At 46.9% G+C, this 18,118-nt stretch overlaps 2 protein-coding genes and 2 long non-coding RNA genes across 4 annotated transcripts; 3 read left to right on the top strand and 1 right to left on the bottom strand.

Annotated features, from left to right (window-relative positions):
* Positions 1–1,800: 1,800 nt before the first annotated feature.
* Positions 1,801–4,578, bottom strand: LOC120700864. Its single transcript, XM_039985072.1, has 6 exons — positions 4,556–4,578; positions 4,226–4,482; positions 4,049–4,151; positions 2,370–2,705; positions 2,179–2,295; positions 1,801–1,826 (listed from the first exon to the last, which is right to left on the bottom strand). Exons 2-6 carry the CDS (start codon positions 4,355–4,357, stop codon positions 1,801–1,803), a joined length of 714 nt encoding a protein of 237 aa, XP_039841006.1. The 5' UTR covers positions 4,358–4,482; positions 4,556–4,578.
* Positions 4,579–6,044: 1,466 nt separating this feature from the next.
* LOC120699061 lies at positions 6,045–7,438 on the top strand. Its single transcript, XR_005685182.1, has 2 exons — positions 6,045–6,447; positions 7,171–7,438. It is a non-coding gene; the product is annotated as an uncharacterized LOC120699061 (long non-coding RNA).
* Positions 7,439–12,572: 5,134 nt separating this feature from the next.
* On the top strand, positions 12,573–13,403 carry LOC120701421 (uncharacterized protein At5g39865-like). Its single transcript, XM_039985470.1, has one exon. It carries the CDS (start codon positions 12,573–12,575, stop codon positions 13,281–13,283), a length of 711 nt encoding a protein of 236 aa, XP_039841404.1. The 3' UTR covers positions 13,284–13,403.
* A 2,558-nt stretch (positions 13,404–15,961) lies between these two features.
* On the top strand, positions 15,962–17,628 carry LOC120699060. Its single transcript, XR_005685181.1, has 4 exons — positions 15,962–16,552; positions 17,046–17,107; positions 17,259–17,309; positions 17,395–17,628. It is a non-coding gene; the product is annotated as an uncharacterized LOC120699060 (long non-coding RNA).
* Positions 17,629–18,118: the final 490 nt, after the last annotated feature.

The raw sequence follows: 18,118 nt of genomic DNA, 5'->3' as shown, positions 1-18,118 counted from the left end.
GGCTGGTGGCGGGGCTGCGATGCTGCTCATCTTCATCGCCATGTCCGTGGCCGACAACCCAAACAATCTCATTAAATCGGACGACTGCAAGGAGGACCTCAAGCAGGAACTTGGAGGTGGTCACTGGTCAGGTGGAAGAAGATGGGTAGGTCCCGCCAGTCATAGATAGCATGGCACTAACGTTGTGAGTAAGAAACGTAAGGGTATCATGGTCATTTTATATAGTTGATCAACGCTAGAACAAGGAGGTGACATGTCAGCAAAATTGGCAAATAGTTAGACTCATGAAGAGGAGTGGTAAATATATGAGAACCAAAATAAGAATAGATTTTCAAGAGATGACATCGATGGCAAATAATTAAATAACCCACAAGGAAGGAGGAGAGCTGGAGAGAAGAAAAATTACCAACATGCGACAGGTTGCCGGTGACGAGAGAAAGAGAGGAGAGGGAAAAGCTGGTAAGGGTTGGTCTCAGTGTGGGTCCCAATTGAGTACATTTGCAATACCAGCAACTCCGTCGTGAGTCCAGTTTGCATTGTCAGCAAGCAGTCATACTGTTAGTATCTGCACAAAAATCCCCGCCGCTAACGCTCCATCAAACGGATATGCACTGGTGGTGCATGTGCTGCGGTATGTGGGAAATCCACTCTAGTCAGCAAAATAGCTATTTTAATTTCTCAACTTTAGCGTGGATCGAGTTTGTCCCTAAACTAATCACATCGGGCCAATCTACTCCCTCAACTTTGTCTTTTTTTCTTATCAAACTTATCCTTATGCTGATTTAAGTCTCCATGTTAGCGTCAAATCAAACTAATAAAAAATTGTTTTTTAAAAAATACCAAAATGGTGTTTCATATCTCATTCACATTAAGAAAAACAACTGGTGGTATAAAAAAGAACAATTTGACATAAAATGATATGAAGAAAATAAAATTTTATGGAAAAGTTCTTTGGGCGTCTTCTTCAATCGATTGTTCATCGTCCATGAGAGCTTGAATAATGCACTGGAATAGAAAGGGAAAGGGATACATGCAAATGTCATCGTTACAGATGACTTTGAAGACCGCAAAAACCACTAGTTGGTTACAACGAGATCTAGAAACCACTGAAAAAACCAGATCTTGTCGCAAAACAATTCTGCCTACTAAAAGAACGATTAAACTTTGCTACAGCCACCAAACGAAAACGCCCCCGGCTGAGATAGGCAGTATGTTGTCTACCCAAAAATTTGTACCCACAGAGACAGCACCATTAAAATCGACGTCTATGATTCATCTTTTAAGGCTTCAACGCACATCGACGGTCAGAAACGCTGGGATCTGCCAGCCTCAACGCGCCCCCGCCCCGCTCCCCCGCTGCCCCGCCTCCTCACACACGGCGACAGGCCACGACGGCCCAGGTTCGAATCGTGGTACTCGTTTTTCTCCCCTCGCTTCTTTTTGTCCCCTCTACCTCTCCCCAGGGTTCAATTTCCCGACCGGACCGGCCTAACCGCCGGGCTCCGGTACCGGTTTACCGGTCCGGTTAGGCCGGTTACCGGTCGGAACCGGTCAAATGTGAATTTGAATTCAAATTTCACCGTGGTGGCGGTTCCGACCGGTATACCGGCCGGGTATACCGGTATACCGGCCGGTTTGGCCGGTATACCGGCCGGTTTTGTGTTGCGGCTCACTGCGGTATACCGACCGGTTACACCGGTATACCGGCCGGTTTGGCCGGTATACCGGTTGTTTAGAGTATTTTTTCGCCGCTTGAAAAATTGATTCCCGGTGTGAAATAAAAGGAAATTTCGACATGAGCTATGCACATTTTAATGTAAATGACCCTACCAAAGCAATGAGTTATAATTATGCATACAAATACAATAGTAATAGGGTGCATACAAATACGGAGTCATACACTTATACACATGAAATGAAAAGTTCAACGTAGGAATGGGAAGACCCCCATTTGAGATGCGGTTTGGTATTCGGCGGTGGACATCAAAGCGATACCTCGCACTCTAAGCAGCTCAGCCTTGTAGTGTTGCCAAGTTTGGCCCGTCCACGCCGATGTTGTCTGCCATTCCTGAACTAACATAGTGTAAAAATGGGGGTCTTCCCATTCGTACACCCATCTCGTCGGTGGCTGCATGCTGATGTCAGGAATGGGATAGTGAAAAGAGTGCCTCGAATCGCTGTAGGAGGAAGAAGAGTTCTGTGGACTGTCACAGTCCGTCGGTCCACCTGTTCTCCTCTGCGATTGCGGTGCTCCATGGTCGGTGTCCTGAGTAGCATGTGTGAACTGAGTTTCCCCTGCAATCAACCATATTTCATAATTAGTAGTCAATAGTCAGAAATATGTGTGTATTTATATGTGCAATATATACCTGTGAAACGAACACCACGAGCATGACCACTACCACCAGCAGCATCATCAGCACCACTACCTCCACCACCAGCATTAGGCTGAGCACCGTCACCATCATCACCATCATCGGCCGAGCTGCTATCCTCGGACTCCTGATACGGAGGACTACGCTCACCTTCGCCATCATCAGTCTCGGTGTCGCTGCTCACTGGTTTTGCTGTTCCTTTGCCTTTTCGACGCTTCGAGTCACCCTTCTTAGGCCCCTTGTGCAACTTTCTCTTCCCTAGGTGAGTGTCACCTATATTTTGACGTGCCCAATCGCTGATGGAATCATTCCCCGTAGCCTCACGTAGATCTGACACGTTTATTTGATCTCTGACAATATGGGACGGGAGAGGGATGTCGCCGTCATCATCATCCTCGTCCAGAACTGGAGCCCGGTTAGATCTACCATATTCCATCCATTCCCGCACCGGATTTTTCTCATCATAGAATGAAAGATGGGCTAGCTGGTCAATGAAATCACCTTCTTCACGCATCAGTGGGCCGGAGACCTCCTCGAGTCGGAGACGAAGATTGTAGTTGACATAGACAAGCTTATTAAGTTTCTTGTGCGACAACCGATTGCGAACCTTTGTATGCAGCAAGGCAAAAGTACTCCAGTTCCGCTCGCATCCACTGGATGAACAACATTGTGAAACAAGCCTCATGGCAAGGTACTGCAGTTTTGGAGTACTTGATCCGAACATCATCCACCAGGACGCTGCATGTGCAACCGAGTATGTAAGCAATATTTTCGAAGAGAGAAAATAACAATTTTATACGGAACAACTCTTACATGGGGATGTCTTTGGGTCCATCGCCATCCGCATTGCCATATCACTGCTATACTCGCCAATTTTCTGCCGAAACACGTCAAGCTCCTGCAATGCCTGGACGGCGCTCTGGAGATCCGTCATGCGCTGAAATGTATCCTTAAGTCCACGAAACATTTGTTGAGTTGGTTCCATCGTATAGGCATACCTCGGATTTAGGACAGCAGCTGCAAAATATAAATCACTTCAAATAAGCATTATTTCAATAGAGTTTAAAAATAGACGACTGATGTGTGCTTACCTGGACCCACATACGTGCCTATGAACACATCATCCAACCTCTCGTCCACCACCTCAACATACTCTTTCAGTGTGGAAACATTTGTTCCAAAGAAAGACTTCAGCTCCTGTTTCATAGTCTGGTAGGCCATCACGACTTCGCACATGTTCGGCTTCTTGTCCTGATCAGCGAAGCGGAGGAACTTGTATATTGGTTGAACTGTGTCGATGATATATTTCAATGCATCCCACCACTCCATACTTGAAAAACTTGCATGAGTAAATCTACCATCTTCGGTATTCGCCCATTTGCTGTGTTGGAACTCAGTAGATGCCATCCACTGCATGAAACGATCACGTTTCCGATAGATGCTCTCTAGGAACATATAGTTGGTTCCAAATCGAGTGGCATTCCACTTGACCAACTCACCACCGATTGCGTTCCTCATCATTGTATTCAACTGACCATGATTGTGTAACCAATTTGAAATTCGCTTGCACTGCTTGATGATAACACCATGTTCAGGCCTTCGAGCTATATCCTTCAACATCAAATTGACGGTGTGTGCTAGACAAGGTGTCCAAGCTATGTGGTCATACACATCACTTAGTAGTTCATTGCATGCTTTTTTGTAATTCGAGCCGTTGTCGGTGACTACGTGCACGACATTCTCCGGTCCAATCTCTTCCACCACCTTTCGAATCTCCTGCAATGGAAGACGGATTTTTTAGTAACATGACAAAACATACACAATGTGAATGGAACAGGTTGAGGGACTACCTTGAACAAATATGCAGCATTTTGAATTCTTCCAGTCGCATCAATAGACTTATGGAACCACATGACCCCATTGCAATATATCAAAAAGTTGATGACACTCATCCTCGTCGGACCAGTCCATGAATCACACATTAACGTGATGCCAAATAAGGGCCAGTCTTTCTGAAACTTTACGTACCTCGTCTTCAAGTCTTGCTCATTCTGATCAAGGTACTTGCCATCAATATCCCGTCCAGTGGGTGATGCGATACCTTCACCTGCAACCATATGAAAATCATAAGATACAAAAATGTAAGTTTATAGGTATCATTGCAATGAAAGAAAACTTACCCCACTTCTGTGTCTCCCTAACCGCGCTGATAAAGTATGGACTGTCAGCCTGTCTTCCAGGTACTCCTGCAATATGGAAAAACTTTGACCAAGCTTTACCAATAGCTTCCTTTGCGTTCTTACCCTTCTGCGTCCAGGAGCCTGTATCAATCCTTGTTTGTGTCATTCCTCTTCTCCCACCAGCTGCCAAGTTATAGTCCTCCACCACAGGACTCTCCCTCTGCGAAGTGGACTTTCGAAACATTCTCTGCATAACATTCCCCCTCGTCGAACCACTACCCCCTCCACGCTCATATGCACCTCCTCTCTGTTCCACCCCCCGTCGGAACTCTGCTTCCGCTCTCGATAGATCCATGGCACGCTGCACCTGAGCCTCCTCATCTTCTTCATCACCGGGATAGTTTCCCTCTGCTGCAGCCTTCTCCCGTCTCAACCTCTCTCGGGCCCGGTCAGCAGTTGCCTTCTTTGCCCTATCCAACTCACGCTGAAAGAAGTCCCGCACATCAGGTGGCACATTCCTGCAATGGATCACCTCTGCCCCGCGCCCAGCCAAATGTTGTTTCAATCTAGTCGCACCACCTCCTCCTTTCTGCGTACGACAATAGTTACATCGCCATCCGGGATAAAGATTTTCACCGTGTTCCCACACAACATCTCTGCTTGCCATTGTCTATCTGCATACATGCACAACAAAAATATATCATCTAATATTCTTACTCCTACCTAAGTTATAGTGTCAAAAATCATCTAATACACCTAAATTAAATCTAGCTAAAACCTACTACATAGTGCAAAAAATCATGTAATATAAATAAATCTTCCCTAAATTCTAAATATACCTAAGTCATACACCTAAATCCTAAAACAAAACATCTAAATACACCTAAATCCTAGGGGAAAAAAAAACTAACCTGACCGCGGCTTACCAACGCTAATCGGCGGTTTACCGCCTCCCCATACCGGTAAACCGGCCTCCCCGGGCGGAAAACCGGACGGGACCGGTAGATCTGCTACCGGTCCGGCTTACCGGTGAGGGAGACCGGTTAGCCGGGATCTGAGAGCGGCTAACCGGCCTCGAGCGGCGGGCGGCGACTTCTGGCGGCGGACAGGAGTCAGTGAGGGGGGAGCGGGTGAGGGAGGCGCTGGTGAGGCTTCGGCTGAGGGACACGCGACGTTAAATGACCTCTGCCGCGCGATGGGCCTTAATGGGCCGCGGTTTTTTTCTTTTTCTTTTTTTATTTAACTTATAAATTCCGAAAACTATACTAAATGAACGAATTTTGGAGAAAATTTGACACCATTAGATTCATTGCACCTTGAAGTATTTTTAGGAATTTTTTGGGAATTTTTCATTTTTTTTGAATTCAAATTTAAATTTTGAATTTGGACCGGTTTCATACCGGACCGAACCGGTACCGGTCCGGACCGGTTTGACCGGTAACCGGTCAAACCGGACCGGTTACCGACGGTTCGGTTAACCCTGCCTCTCCCACCCCTTTCTTCTTCCTATCCATCCATGGGAGCGTCCGCCGGCGCTCCTTCCCCGGCGGCCGCAGCCGGGGAAGGAGCCGCAGCGGGCCAGGCCGGCACCATAGCTGGCCCCGCCCACAAGGAGCCAACCAGGGGGGCGCGCGGCCTGGGTCGTGGCCTCCAGTCAGGGGCGCGCCCACGGCGGAGCAGCTTCTAGCCGGGAGCGCGGCCAGGCTCGCTGCTTGCCTGCTTCCTCAGCCTGAAGTCCAAACGACGCTGCCGACGTCAACTGTGCATGCCTGAAGCCCAAATATCGCTGCCGTTGTCGACGGACACAAGTCAAAACAACGCCAGCCGTCGGCAACGTCGACGACGGCGGCATCCACGTCCACCACGGCGCGCCGCGCCTCCATCTTCATCAAGTCAGTTTATTCATCTGATTGTTTTCTTGACTTTCCTGTACTTATCGTGTTGTTAATGGCCTCCATTAGGCTGGCTGGCATGGTGTGGACATGCTGCAGAGCTTGATTGATTTCTTTATAGGGATGCATCTGGACTGAATTGATTTCTTCTCTTTTTCCCTATTTTGATGCTCTGGTCTTAGGGGGGAAAATAGCATGGATAGAGAGTAATTGGGTCCCTATTTGTTGCCTCTTTAGAGGATGTTTGTGTCTGCAATTCTGCTGTCCGATCCAAAGTCATAAACTGAAGTTGAATTCAACTATGGCTGTGTTTAGTTGCAAAAAGTATGCGAAAATTGTTTGCGAAAAACACTGTAGCACTTTTCGTTTGTATGTGATAAATATTATTCTACCATAGGCTAACTAGCCTCAAAAAATTCATCTCGCAACGTACATCAAAACTATGCAATTAGTTTTTTTATTTACCTACATTTAGTGCTCTATACATGGGTCATTTGCTATATTTAATGTTTCGATGTGATGGAAAGTTTGGAAAGTTTGGAGGAGTTGGGAGAAACTAAACACAACCTATGGTTAATACTCTCATCCAAAGTTAAATGGTTCAGGAAAGTCAATTAATGAAAGCCAAAAATATATCTAAAAATGCAACTACTCTGGACGAATGCCATCATTTATTCTTTTTTTTCATTGCTCTCAATTTCTTTATCTCGCCTCTTTGTGCAGATTGTGGAACAAGAAGAAAGTACAAAAGAATGCCATATCAACGCAACCGGTGAGCAAGCACAATTTTTTATGTATACTGCAGTGCATTCATTCAATTGTGTGTTACAATTTTTGATATAGTCATGTCCGTGCTGAAACTGTTTCCTCCAAGTTGAGAGATGGTAAATCATTCTCTCATTCAAAACAGCTGCAGAACTTGTAATCTAAGTTTAATATCTTTGGAAAGTTATTTGGTGATGTGCATCTTTCTGGTATGCTCTAGCATAAACACAAGTGTTATTTGGGTGTTTGTTCATGCGGACCAACAATTATGATTTGTGTTATCCCAAATGAGTTTGAAACAGAAGTTCAGATTTAAATAGTAGAAGATGTTCAGTCATGACAAGATATATATAATGACTGAAATCTTATCTTCTCTCGCGCATAGCTCCGTGCATTGTGGTAGCTCCGTGCGACAGCGTGGAGTGTGCTCATCACTTCTGCACACTACACAACAGCAACATTTCTTCTTCTAATATGTGGGAGCCATCTGTCAGTATCTCATCTATTTTTATTCTTTCTTTTCGGCCTATCCATGCGTATCCTGGTGCATCTGTCCCTGTCTCGCACATCTCTTTTCCTCCCCTAGTGTATCTTTCTTGATATGTATCTCCCTCCCTCCCCTATGCATCTTCTTTCGGCTGGGGCTCCATGGAGCCAAGAAGTTGATTTCAGGGATTCTGCTTGGCTGAAGTTGTCATCGCGACCGTCATCCCTCGTGAAGCTCCGCCATGGATCAGAAGTGTCGCTCCATCATCACCAGGCAAATCAACCATCGCCCCCATCATGTTCTTCACAATCAGAGCGGAGCGTCGCATTTAAGAAATGGGCTCAGGGAAGATGCTACCGTTGCCTCGCCCGTGATCACCAAGTCAGCTCCTGCAAGAATTCTTTCTGATGCATTCATTGTCGACACCCAGGACATCGGGAGCGGCATTGTCACCTTCAATCCATCTCTCCAGCTCCACGAGTCCATTCTTCCTCCCAGCAAACAAAGAGTTGGGCTAACATAGCAGCCATGCCTAGGTTGAGTGAACCATCGCAAGGACATCACCTCCCCTCTCCAGCGTCGCGACCGACTGATTCTCATGTGAAGAATGCCGACCCTATTTGCCACGGTTGTTGTTGTGCCTTGCGTGCTTCGACCCCTTTGGACGTCCAATCTATGCTGGCATCTCTGATGGAGTCTTTGAAATCCGAGCTCCAACACTTGATTGCAGTTCGTTTGGAGGAAGTGTTGCGTCCCATAAGAAAGGAAGCTTCTACTAAAAAGTTGTGGAGCGTACGGAACCATGTGAGGAGCATGCTCCTATTTCCAACTTGGCTTATCTCTTCGGCCCTTGTTCTCTAGTTCGGCGCTCTTTGACACCATCGATTCTGGCTTCTCTTGCGACTGCTTGCACATCGACCGATTCAGTTATGCGTGAGGACATATGTGATGTTGCAGAATCTCTCATCGACAAGAGGATCACAGAGGTAGCCGAAAGGATGTTGGACGCATATATTCACCAAAAGTTGCCCTCTGAGCAGGCCTTCGAGGTGCCCTGTGGGACCTCCACCGCCCAGATATTAGAACCACCTCTACAGGTCATCTCTGTTGAGTACGTTGTTCTGGTGGAGGACGCATCTGATGATGAGGAAGCTATCTTAGATGCACAAGTGACAATTAAGGACCCTATCCTTCTCATCACCATTGAAGATAGCTATACCCAATCTACGGTTGAGGTCACGGCTGAAGAGCCCCAACAGTTAGAGGATACACTGACAGAGGATGAGTCTTCTCCGGCTGCAGTAATTAGGAAGGGCGAGGATCTTGCCTGTACTCCTACACTTCCTCCTTCACCACCGACCACGAAAACAAGATGTCGGCGTAAGTCCTACAATGGATCATCACTTCGTTGAAGCGCTCGTATTGCAAATCGTGGTGTCCTGAAAAATTTGGGAATCGTTGGCAATGATGGGAAACTAAATGAGGTTGCAATACAAGACTATGCAGATTGCCTAAAAGAGTTGTTACTGCCAGACCTCCACAAGCTTTTGAAGAGTTTTAAAAGGTCGTGCCTTTCTGGGACCTTGTAGCGGAGATTTAAAAAAGCGTATACTCCCTCCGTACTCGTAAAGGAGTCGTTTAGAACAAAATTTGAGTCAAACTTTGGAAATATAAATCATGAATGACTCTCAAGTTGTTGAGTTTGAAAATGTAAAAATTATATGAATATAATTGTCTTGAAAAATATTTTCATAAAAATATACATATATCACTTTTCGATAAATATTTTGATAGAAACAAGAAGTCAAAGTTGTATTTTAGAGACCGTGTCGCTGTCCAAAACAACTTTTTTATGGGTATGGAGGAAGTATAAATGTTTGTGGGATGGCTGTGGATCTGATAAGTGGTGGCGGCGGCGTCTTTAAATGAGGCTTCAAATGGTAGGAGACAGGTGCATCACGGTGGCACCTGCATTGTGGTGGCTCCGTACGGCAGCGTTGAGTCTACTATGGAGGCACTTCTGCACATTACACAACAACAGCATTTCTTCTTCTAATATGTGGGACCCATCCGTCAGTGTCTCATCTATTTTTATTCTTTCTTTTCTGCCTTTTCCTGCGTATCCTAATGCTTCTATCCCCGTCTCGCATCTCTCTGGCACGTCTCTTTCCCTCCCCTAGTGTATCTGAGGGACCGAAAGGGCGACTAGAGGAGGGTGAATGGGAGCCGATTAAAAATTCTTGCAAACTGAAACTCCGGCTCAGTCCCAAAGTTCACGCCCAACCCTAGAGTCCTAGGCACAGCGTGGAGTAGCTATGGAGGAGCTACACCAACACAAGAAAGCCCTAGGAACAAACGGAAACCAATGCGAAAGCAAACACCGAAAATCAGCACAAGAATCAACGCACGGTATACACACCGGTTGAACCGACGTGCACTGGGGCAACTCGTCGGTCTAACCGATGCGCAGAGCCTGCAGCAGTAAGAATCAACCACCGGTTAATCCGACGCACAGGTTTAGAAGGCGTCGGTTCAACCGACGACACTGCACCGGAAGATCCGACAAAATCGACTTGAAACGTCGGTGCAGTTGTCTAGAGAGAGCTCAAACTGGACTAAAGAGCACCAGTTGATCCGACGAATTCAACTCCAAAGCGCCGGTGCAATTGTCCAGAGGAGCAGCAAAACGAATCCAAAGGTGCACCGGTTAAACCAACGTCAACGAAATATGCCGGTTGAACGGGCACAACTGCAGTAGAAAAACACTCACCGGTTGAACCGATGCCTGTGAACAGCTAAAGGACCGGTGCAACTGACGAACTACAGAAAACCCTAACGCACGAAAAACCTACTCACCGGTTGAACCGACGCACATGAGCACAAGCGTTGGTTTAACCGGTGATAGGAAAAACTATGTCCAGAGACGTTTTTCCAGCCCGCGATCCTTGAAGAAACCGACGATCGAGTGGCCAAATCAAGTCCAAATCTCACCAAATTTTGCAGGCATGATCACAAGAGACTTGTGAACACGTCCACGGAAGGAATCGACGAATTACTCCATAGTTTGGGAGAAATCGACGAAATCCTAAGCAAGATTGGGGTTTTCTCAAGAACACCAAAACTTCAATTCGTGAAGACTCGTGATTCCGGGGGGTTTAGCACTAGGCTAGATGGATTAGAACCGGTGCAAGGAGTAACAAAATCATCAAGAAACAACTCGCCATCTCGTGCACAAGATTCGACCAAGGAAAATCAAAATTCATTCAAACAAAGCACAAGATGGATGAACTCGAATCGAAAATAAACGCCCGGAGGGCACAAGGAGGATTGGGCCTCCTTTCCCACACAATCTCAGTACATAGTCTTCAAAAATCCATACCTCTAATCCCTAGAGAGGAGAGGGAGACAGAAAGAGGAGGGCGGCGCCAGGAAGAGGTGGTGGCGTGGTGCTGGTTTTTGGCTAGCGCAAGGGAGAAAGGAGAGAGGGGAGGGGGTATTTAAGGTGCCCACGCAGGGGTCCAAAATACCCTCGACTCAAACTAGACACTAAAACGCACGTAGGGGCAAAACCGGAAATATGTACACGATCTCATCCGACGGCGGAGTTTCTTTCTTCGACTCGAAGCCTTCTCCGCGATGCCACCATGTCGATGAAGATCCGGTTCGCGGTTTCGGTGGGGTCCGCGAAACCCGGGTAGGTGGCCGGTTTTGAGAAAACCACCAAAACTCCACGCGCGGGAAGATTCCCGCCTCCACGACATGGCCCTAGACGCCGTTCCCGCCTCGGCCTTCTGACGGCCCTAGACGCCGCCCGATGCCCGTCACCTCCTCGCCCGCAGCGAGGCCCTAGACGCCGTCGACGCCCGTCGCCTCCGTCAGTCCCGAGACCGACGCCCGTGCCTCCACGACTTGACGTCTTCAACCGCCGTCCGCCTCCTTGGTTTTGTGGCGGAAACTAAGAAAACCGTCTTCCGTCGCCGCTTGCGCCCTCGATCCAGGAGTGGACGCCACAGCTGCCGCCCGGCACGAGCTCCGGTCCCGGCTGCCCTTCACCGCCGTCCACCGCACGGTCCATCGGCCACAGCACCTCCACGGCAGATTACCGTCGACACTTGACGCCCGTGTACCTGCAATCCAAAGACCAAGCACACGATCACACCGCACAGTTGACAATTCACTCATCACAAACATGATAGAGTACTCAACATTCCTCAGTATCTTTCTTGAGATGTATCTCCCTCCCTCTCCTATGCATCTTCTTTCGGCCAATGGCTCCATGGAGCCAAGAACCATCGCTGAGCACGACCGGTTCTTGAGAAGGGGCCTAACTACATGTCCGTGGGAGAAGGGACTGGGGAGAGTGAAGTAGGAACCTCCATAGAATATGGATCAAAGTCTCTGCTGGAATAATTTTTTTCATTTTCAGTATCTACTTTTTGAGTAGGAACTCAAGTAGTGACTTTGTTGGAGATGCTCCTACATACTTAAACAATATACCTTGATACTTTAAACAATTCAATTCCTGAAAAATGCATGAGCACTTGAAAGTGGTTAAGGATTCTGCACAAAGGGCGGTGTCCCACCTGTCATACTCCATGCGCGATATCTTGTCCCCAAAAGTTGGTGAGCGAACATCCCGAAGAAAAGAGTAAGAAACGGATCAAAGAGAAAAAATACGCACCAACTGAAAGGGAGACACCACAAGATTTTGGGACAGTTGAAGCCTGGTTAAAATTAGCATGCCGAAGCCGGGGCAGCCAGACAACTAGCCACCAAGGCCATCACGCGCGCGCGCATGCACGAGCTCACCACGCCCCTGGCCTCCTCTCCTCCTGAAGGCGCGCGCATCGAAGCCAAGAAGCAGCCGCCGGCGATGTGGTCTCCGTGGGTCCGCCGGAGCAAGGCCTCCGGGCAGCTCACGCAGTCACCATCCTTCTCCGCACCCACGGCGTCGTCGCCGACCGGCAAGGATTATCAGGGCATCAGCGCCGTCCTCGACGACGCGGCGCCCGACGCTGGCGCCGGCTCACCTGGCAAGATCGTCCTGCACCGCGCTCGGTCGGCGTCCAGGCTGCGCGCGTGCAAGTCGTTCGCGGCGGCCGCGGAGGCCGCGGCGGCAGCCGTGGCGGGGGAGCGCCGCGTCGTGCTCTACTTCACCTCCCTCCGCGCTGTGCGCGGCACCTTCGAGGACTGCCGCACCGTGCGCACCATCCTCCGGGGCCTCCGCGTCGCCGTCGACGAGCGGGATGTGTCCATGGACGCTGCCTACCTCGCCGAGCTCCGTGTGCTGATGCGGCGGGAACGTCCGCCACTGCCGCAGCTCTTCGTCGGTGGCAGGCTTGTCGGGGACGCCGAGGAGGTGCGCCTCCTTCACGAGAGCGGGGAGCTCAGGCGAGTCCTGGCCGGCGCGGCGCAGGCCGCGCCCACGCCGTGCGCGTCGTGCGGCGGATCTCGGTTTGTCCCGTGCGGCGCCTGCTGCGGCAGTCACCGCCGGTTCAGCGAGAAGACCGGCGGCTTCCGCGTCTGCGCGTCGTGCAACGAGAATGGGCTCGTCCGGTGCACCGCCTGCTCCTCCAGCAGCTGACGGGCGTGTTCGTGTTCCCATCTTGGCGTCGATTGGAGAGAGAGATGGAAAATGCTGAGCTACTGACGGATTCCTAGATCAACTGTGCTGCATTGGATTCAAACCCTGAAGATCGGTGCATCAAATCAGAAATGTGTGGAATTTGACATTGTTGGATCCGATTAATTGTGTGTTTTCAGGTGTAGCCAATTAATGCCCATGAATAGAAAGATTAATGGAATAAGTCTATTTTTGCCTCCTCTAGACCTGCGTTTGTCTTGTTTGTACAATTGATGAAGCCTTAACTCTAGAACTGTAAAGCTTCTGCCGCGTAACAAAAATTGTTATTCTGTAGGATACCTCTCTAATCATCCTGCTAAAGTGCTAATAGCCAAGATAAATGGTGTGTGGGGCCCTCCTCATCATGAAAATTTCTTCTGACTTCGTTGTAGAGGCCCAAGAACTACAAGACGGAGGTTTTGTGAGAGAGGTCCTATTTTCATAAGAGTAATTAACAACTCCCATGAAAAAAATTCTTTTGTGAAGGAGATAAAAAATTCTCTTAAAAATATTTTCATGGAGGTACTCCTTCTAGAAACTGCCATGCAAATGATTATTTTTGTGAAGGCGTTCAAAAAAAAAACTCTCACAAAAATTATGCGATTTTGGCTATTTTCATAACTGTTTTCATCTCTTATGAAATTTGTGGCAGAGAATTGTGTCGATTTATTTGCCTTCGACACCGGTGACTTGAATACTGTTGGTGCGAATTTCGGGCCAACACACGATCGCACTAGCTCATGTAAGGAATAGAGGCGCGCGTTGCAGCGCTGCCGCTCAAGTCCGGTCAGACCGGTCAGGGAGGCCGGTCAGACCAGTTTTGCTGGGAAGCCAACGAAGATCCGTTGAACGCTCGCCTGGGAAGGACTTGTCAGGGCAAGCGCACGCATGGTTGTTCTAGAGTGGAGACGAGAGAAGAACATCAGATATGGGATTGGACGAGCTAGGGTTTGGGAGAATAAAAAAATAATGCAAAGTAATGAAAAGTAATAGATTGGTATGTTTTTGATGGATTGGATGTCCTCATTCGGCCGTGACCCTTTAAATTTATAGGGTAGGGACGTCTTGCCTCGAATAGGGTCGAAATCCTAGAAAATCCCGTGCCAAAATACAACTTTTGCATGGATTCTACAGACCGAAACAGGTCTGACCACCCCTACAAACCGATCTAACCGGTCTAGCCGGGGTGCAGATCTTTCGAAAGTCATATCTCTCCCATCCGGACTCCAAATTGGACATTCCACATATGAATCTTGATCTACTCGACGAGAGTTATCCAATGGTGAAGTCTATTTTGCATTTGAACAAGTTTACCAGACCGGTCTGATTGGTTTAGGGAAGGGTCTGACCGGTTTTCCCAGTCGTGCCAATTTTGGTCGTCAACAGGTACGACATGGTGTTGTGTGCTCCACTCCCTGGTCTCTCTGTGCAGCCAAAGCCAGATCTACTGCAGATAACCTTTAGGGTTAGATTTATTTAGTAACCTTTGGTGTTGGTTTGGTACGACTGGATCATGAGGACTGAACGCCTCGCCGGGTAGGAAAGATCGCGGATGAACAAGCCGCCTAAGGCTGGCATTAATAAACTATAATAGTTTATCGTGGAAGATCAGTTTTGCTAATGATGGCATTAATGAACTATTATAGTCACAGAGAAAATTAATTATTTCGGCTTTTTCCATTTTATGTTACAGTTCAGGCACTAAGTCTACTAATCATAGAGAAAAAAACTAATCCATTTTATGTTTTAGTTTTGCTATCCATGCAGGTTAATAAGGACGACTAACAGGTAAGTTTTTTTCCCTTTGTATCACAAAACACATGTTGTTAACATATTGCTCAAGATGGCCACCCATGATTTGCACTTCGAGCATCTCCAAGATATTAACACAAAATTACTGATTTCGCTAGAGCAGTCCAACAGACTCTGCAAACCAAGAGGCTGGATGGCTAGTGAGATAGGCTATCTAAAAATCGAGAGCAAATGAGGTGAGATGGAGACTGGAGAGCCACTAAATTTGGAGAGTCATTTACAAAGTCTGGTGGAGACATTTTTCTTTAGCAATAGCTAAATTTATCTTTACAAAATGATTTAGCTAATCTATTGGAGATGCTCTTAGTCCTCCTCACCCCATGTCAGAAATCCTTTTTTTTCTGGAAATAAACATTTTCTGTCAACTGAACCATGATATGTATAGTTTCGTGCTCTCCTTTCTCTTTTACCTAGGGATGTATCCATATCTTTGTAGCATCATGTTGATCTAAATTTTGGTAAAATGAACTACAACAGCATGTCATATATGTAATTAATTTTTAAAAGAAGAATTGGATTAAAGTTGAATGTCAATGTAATAAGTTAGCCGACTGAAAATTGGTACCATTTGAATCCCCACTCTCACCCCCTAATTAAGGTGCATAGTGTTCCCGCACCCAGAAAAAAAATGGTGGAGCCAGAGTGCAAACTCGTGTCCATGCATACTGGCCCGGATGCGCGGCATCGACGATCGAACTCCCCTGTCTCTATATACGAATCCTGGACTAAACCGCGGGCGCCCGATAGAGCCACGTCACCCGTTAGTCGTCCAGCCGTACGATCCAACAAGCTGTCGATTCTAACTGTTAGATATGGACCTGTGCGGGTCGCACACCCGTTAAGCCAACTATCCGCACTTCTCACGAATAGTCGCGAACCCGCTCAGCCGCCTCCGCTCACCGCTCCGGCCGCCCTTCGCCTACCGCGTTGCCTCCACCTCCCTCCTCCGCTTGCAGCACTACCCGCCGATGTCCGCCTGCCAAAGCAACGCACCGACATCATCTTTCCATCCCCGTGGCTCTTCCCCTTGCGGCCTTGCCACAGCCGCCGTGTCATCACCCACCGCCATCGTCTCCAGCCACCTACCTCCTCTCTTCTCCACTCTCAGTCCCACCCCCTCTATTTCGACGTGGGCAGCGCCAGGTACACCGCTCCCCCTCCAAGAGCTTTTCTGCCCCTCCATCACCATTGCCACGGAGCCGTCGTCCATCTGCAGCTCGCGTGAGCGGCAAAACGACGCGACGGCGGTGCGATTAAGAGCTCCTCTAGGCCTCCCTCTGCTGGGCCCGCGCATTGCAGACCTCGAGAGCAGCTCGCATGACTGCAGGTCGACGCAATGCCAAGTTGCCAACGCGAGTAGCAACTCCAGCCATGGCCTTTAGATGTGCAGCTCAGCCATTGACTCCACTGTCTGCAAGGTATTCGACAAAATGTGCATGTCCAAGCACAGAGAGCTTCACAATCCTAATACTCCCGCAGTCCTATTCTGTGGCACCAAAGTTAGCGTTAAGATTAGTTTACAGGACTGAAAGCTTACCAATTCAAAGCCTATGCATTCATATTGTGATTTTTTGGGACAATAAGAATGTACAGGCACAAGCTTGGGGCACTGACACTTTCTTTAATAAAGGACCTGTGATCACAAACTCCAAGCACATTAACATATTTGTTGTGCCATCTGATAATCAAAGAAAAAGTGGCACTGCATCCGATAAAAAAGGAAGCTGCTGGACATATAACAACTTTAATTTGAGACTACCATATTATTCGTGACTATTGATACCACTACCATATCTGTTCTGCAAACGATGTCCACAAAAGTTTATTTTTGTAATCATTTTCTGAGTTTAGGATCGCTATCCGCATTTGCATCATTTCAGCTTATTGTGCAAATTTTTCCTTCCTGAACAGAAAGTACCTAATGGACCTCTTATTATGGGATGTAAGAGTTGGAGTTCTATGGATTGTTGGCGGTAAGTATGTTAGAAGAGCAAAAGATGTTTCTTAATGCACAATGAAATGTTATGGAAGTTAATTTTGTCCAAAAAAGTTACATTGTTACTTTTTGTTACTCTTTAACATGCTTACCTGGAAGCATAACTAAAATGTTCCATGTTCCTTCAGGTATCTGTACATACATACTTTATCACTCAGCTGTCCTGGTACTGTGAAATGGTACGGTTGTAGACTATTGCCTCTTCTCTTGCTGTCTTTACATTCTTAGAGTAATAATAGTATATATATATATCTACTTATGCAGGGCATCTAGACTTGGCCGAGACTGAGAGAATCACAATAACCTCGCTCAGTTTATGTTGGTTATGGGCTACAACACTGAAGGTGTTCATTCGGTGATTATGAATTCTACTCCTCCGTTCCAAATTATAAGTCATTTCGAGAATCTTGGAGAGTCAAACCATCTCAAAATTTGACCAAAATTATAGAGAGAAACACAAAGATTTATGACATCAAATAGGTATACTATAAAAATATATCTAACAAAGAATCTAATGATATTTAATAGGTATCATAAATGTTATTATCTTATTATATAAATTTGGTAAAACTTAAAAAAATTTGACTCTCCAAAATTCTTGGAATGACTTATAATTTGGAACGGAGGGCGTAATTCCCATCTGAAATGTTCCTTGCCATTATTTTTTTAAAAGACTCCTTGCCATTATATATGTGCATGTCAGCTATACTGGTATAAGATGCTGTTACCTCGCAATGTATGGGATTCTGTTAGTACTGTGAAATGATATATATTATTTTTCTTAGGAGATAAAGACAACAAGATGCAATGCTCTGTAAACATATCATTCAAAGTTATCTGACCAAACTTTCTGATATACCATGCATTGTTATTTCCGTCGTGAGTGGTACTCGATGATAACATAATGAAATCGAGCAACACATAAAAGTATACTTGATTATGATGGATTCAACAAAACAAATTTGATATGTGAATATTGTTATTTTTT

This window comes from Panicum virgatum, chromosome 3K (genome assembly GCF_016808335.1).
Source record: "Panicum virgatum strain AP13 chromosome 3K, P.virgatum_v5, whole genome shotgun sequence".
Classification (NCBI taxonomy): domain Eukaryota; kingdom Viridiplantae; phylum Streptophyta; class Magnoliopsida; order Poales; family Poaceae; genus Panicum; species Panicum virgatum.
The sequence above is the reverse complement of the archived record's forward strand: the minus strand, read 5'-3'. Positions and strand labels throughout refer to the sequence as shown.

Coding starts and splice junctions, on each gene's coding strand:
- LOC120701421 (XM_039985470.1), top strand. CDS start 12,573: ATGTGGTCTCCGTGGGTCCGCCGGAGCAAGGCCTCCGGGCAGCTCACG.
- LOC120700864 (XM_039985072.1), bottom strand. CDS start 4,357: ATGTGTGATTCATGGACTGGTCCGACGAGGATGAGTGTCATCAACTTT. Junction 4,152..4,225: donor ATGCTGCATATTTGTTCAAG/GTAGTCCCTCAA, acceptor CTTCCATTGCAG/GAGATTCGAAAGGTGGTGGA. Junction 2,296..2,369: donor TCGTGGTGTTCGTTTCACAG/GTATATATTGCA, acceptor GGTTGATTGCAG/GGGAAACTCAGTTCACACAT.